The following is a 2,191-nucleotide window of genomic DNA, read 5'->3' as shown; positions in this document are numbered from 1 at the left end:
AAATAATCTACGACACGTTCTTTTGATGATCAGTTACCTTCCTTCCATGATTCCATCAGTTAATTCCTTTTTTATGGAATTAATATTTAATACTGACGAAATATTCTATAAATAGTATACAATGTTCTGGTTGTGCATGGAGTAAGACGATGAAGAATATTGTAGTTGTTTCGGATGACATTGTATTATGAAAAATAAAAACGGAAAAGTGAAAGTGTCGGACGGTTTAGTAGAATACAAAAGGCATATTCATTTGAATTTCAAAACAAAAACCAACACATCCATCTCATATATTTCATTTCCAATACATAAAAACAATAAAATTGCAACAAGCTGCAATTAATTCTCCATAAGCATGAAATTCCCACAAAAATTGTTCTACGAATCAATTACCTAGGCAATATCACAGCTTTTAGAGGATTCTTCATCACAACAGTAAAAGCAAAAGTCTCCGTCGGGTCGGGCGGGGCGGTCGGGCAAGGCAACCACTTGAAAGCATGAACCATCCGAGCAAGCAACATATTAACATGCAATACACCAAGACTCCACGCCGGACAAATCCTTCGTCCGACGCCAAAAGGCATCATCTTCACCCCGCGAGTCCCGGTCATATCCACATCAACCCCGTCACCCTCCAAGAACCTCTCGGGTCGAAACTCACCCGGATCCTTCCACAAATCCGGATCTTCAGTTAGCCATGCAGTGTAAAACTCCACATTAACGACAGCTGGAATGGTGTAGCCAGCAAGCTGAGTCTCATTAGTGGCAGCATGAGATAACACAAAATGGCTTGGTGGGTGACGCCTGAAAGTTTCTTTAACTATTGCACCGAGATAAGACATTTTTTCAGTATCCTCTTCTTTGACCACCCCATGTTTCCCTACACATCCAATAATTTCTTGGTAAAGCTTTTCTTGGATTTCTTGATTTTGTACCAAGTTTAGAAGAGCCCATTCAATCGTTGTTGCACTAGTATCAGTACCAGCACTGATCACCTCAGAGCATAATGTCACAAATTCCTGCTCGCCTAAGGGACCTCTATTTACCGGTTTCATGTCAAACAAAGAGTCTATATAGGCTGCACCAACTGGACTCGCCATTTCCGAATCAGGGTTCTCACCTTTCTCCACAAAGGCCCTCCTGTTTCTAATCAATGGAACCAGACACTCCATTTGTTTCCTTCTCAATTCTTTGGCTTCTTCCATTTTCTTGCGAAATAAAGGAGCTAGAATTGGCAAGAAATCAGGAAGCTTTGGTGTTGTCATTAACATCACATCTTTCAATATAGCTTCAACGTTCTTGATTCTTTCTTCAGAGATTCTTGCACCGAAGCAAAGACATATTAAGATGCTACATATAGTGAGCCTACAGTTGCTCATCACCTCAACAAACCCATTTTCAAGGGCCTCGGTTTTCAGTCTTTTCATATGGTTCTCTGAAGCACACTGTCGAACCCAACTACATTGCTTGATTCTCACAGGGTTTATAAACTGTGTGACAAAGTTCTTGCGTAGAGATCTCCAAAGAGGACCATATTCAGCAGAATTGATAGCACATTTACCAACGCTGAACACTAGCCTGATCGGGGAGTCAGCCGGCCGGCTTGCAAATGTAGGGCCTCTTTGAACTAGGGCTTCATGGATGAGCTCAGAGCTAGTGACAATAACAAGAGTACGTTGGCCCATTTGCAAGGTGAAGATTGGACCATATTTTGCACGTAAATCACGTACAACATAGATGAATGGACGGCGTTGGAGGATGATTTGGAACAAGTTGCCCACAATAGGCCATCCTGGAGGCCCTGGAGGAAGATTCCTTGGCCCGCCGCCGGTGACGGACCAATGTCGCCACCATAGGCGGGCAAAGATAAGTGCAATACAAAGAATAAGGAGGTCTATCAAGTCCATTGTTGAGGAGAGAAATTAAAGAGTACTGAGCTGGTGAGGACATAAACAGAGTTATATAGAACAAGAGGAGGGTGAAGTAAATGAGTTCTATCGACCTACAGGGTGAATTATAATTGTTTGATCAGAAATATTTACTGTGAGTTACGGTGCTCTCTCTCTCTCTCTCTCTCTTCATAAATATGTTTTGAGATAGTAAAGGAAACTGACTTCTAATGGAAACTGGGTTGGTAGAGTAGTTTCCTTGCATTTAAGTTTTGAAGTAATTTTACCATATTACCTATTAA

The 2,191-nt window shown here is 41.5% G+C and overlaps 1 protein-coding gene across 1 annotated transcript; it reads right to left on the bottom strand.

The window, feature by feature from the left end:
• Window positions 1–389: 389 nt before the first annotated feature.
• LOC133699077 (cytochrome P450 77A1-like) lies at window positions 390–1,907 on the bottom strand. Its single transcript, XM_062122214.1, has one exon. It carries the CDS (start codon window positions 1,905–1,907, stop codon window positions 390–392), a length of 1,518 nt encoding a protein of 505 aa, XP_061978198.1.
• Between the last annotated feature and the right edge of the window lie 284 nt (window positions 1,908–2,191).

This window comes from Populus nigra, chromosome 7, assembly GCF_951802175.1.
Source record: "Populus nigra chromosome 7, ddPopNigr1.1, whole genome shotgun sequence".
NCBI lineage: Eukaryota > Viridiplantae > Streptophyta > Magnoliopsida > Malpighiales > Salicaceae > Populus > Populus nigra.
The sequence above is the reverse complement of the archived record's forward strand: the minus strand, read 5'-3'. Positions and strand labels throughout refer to the sequence as shown.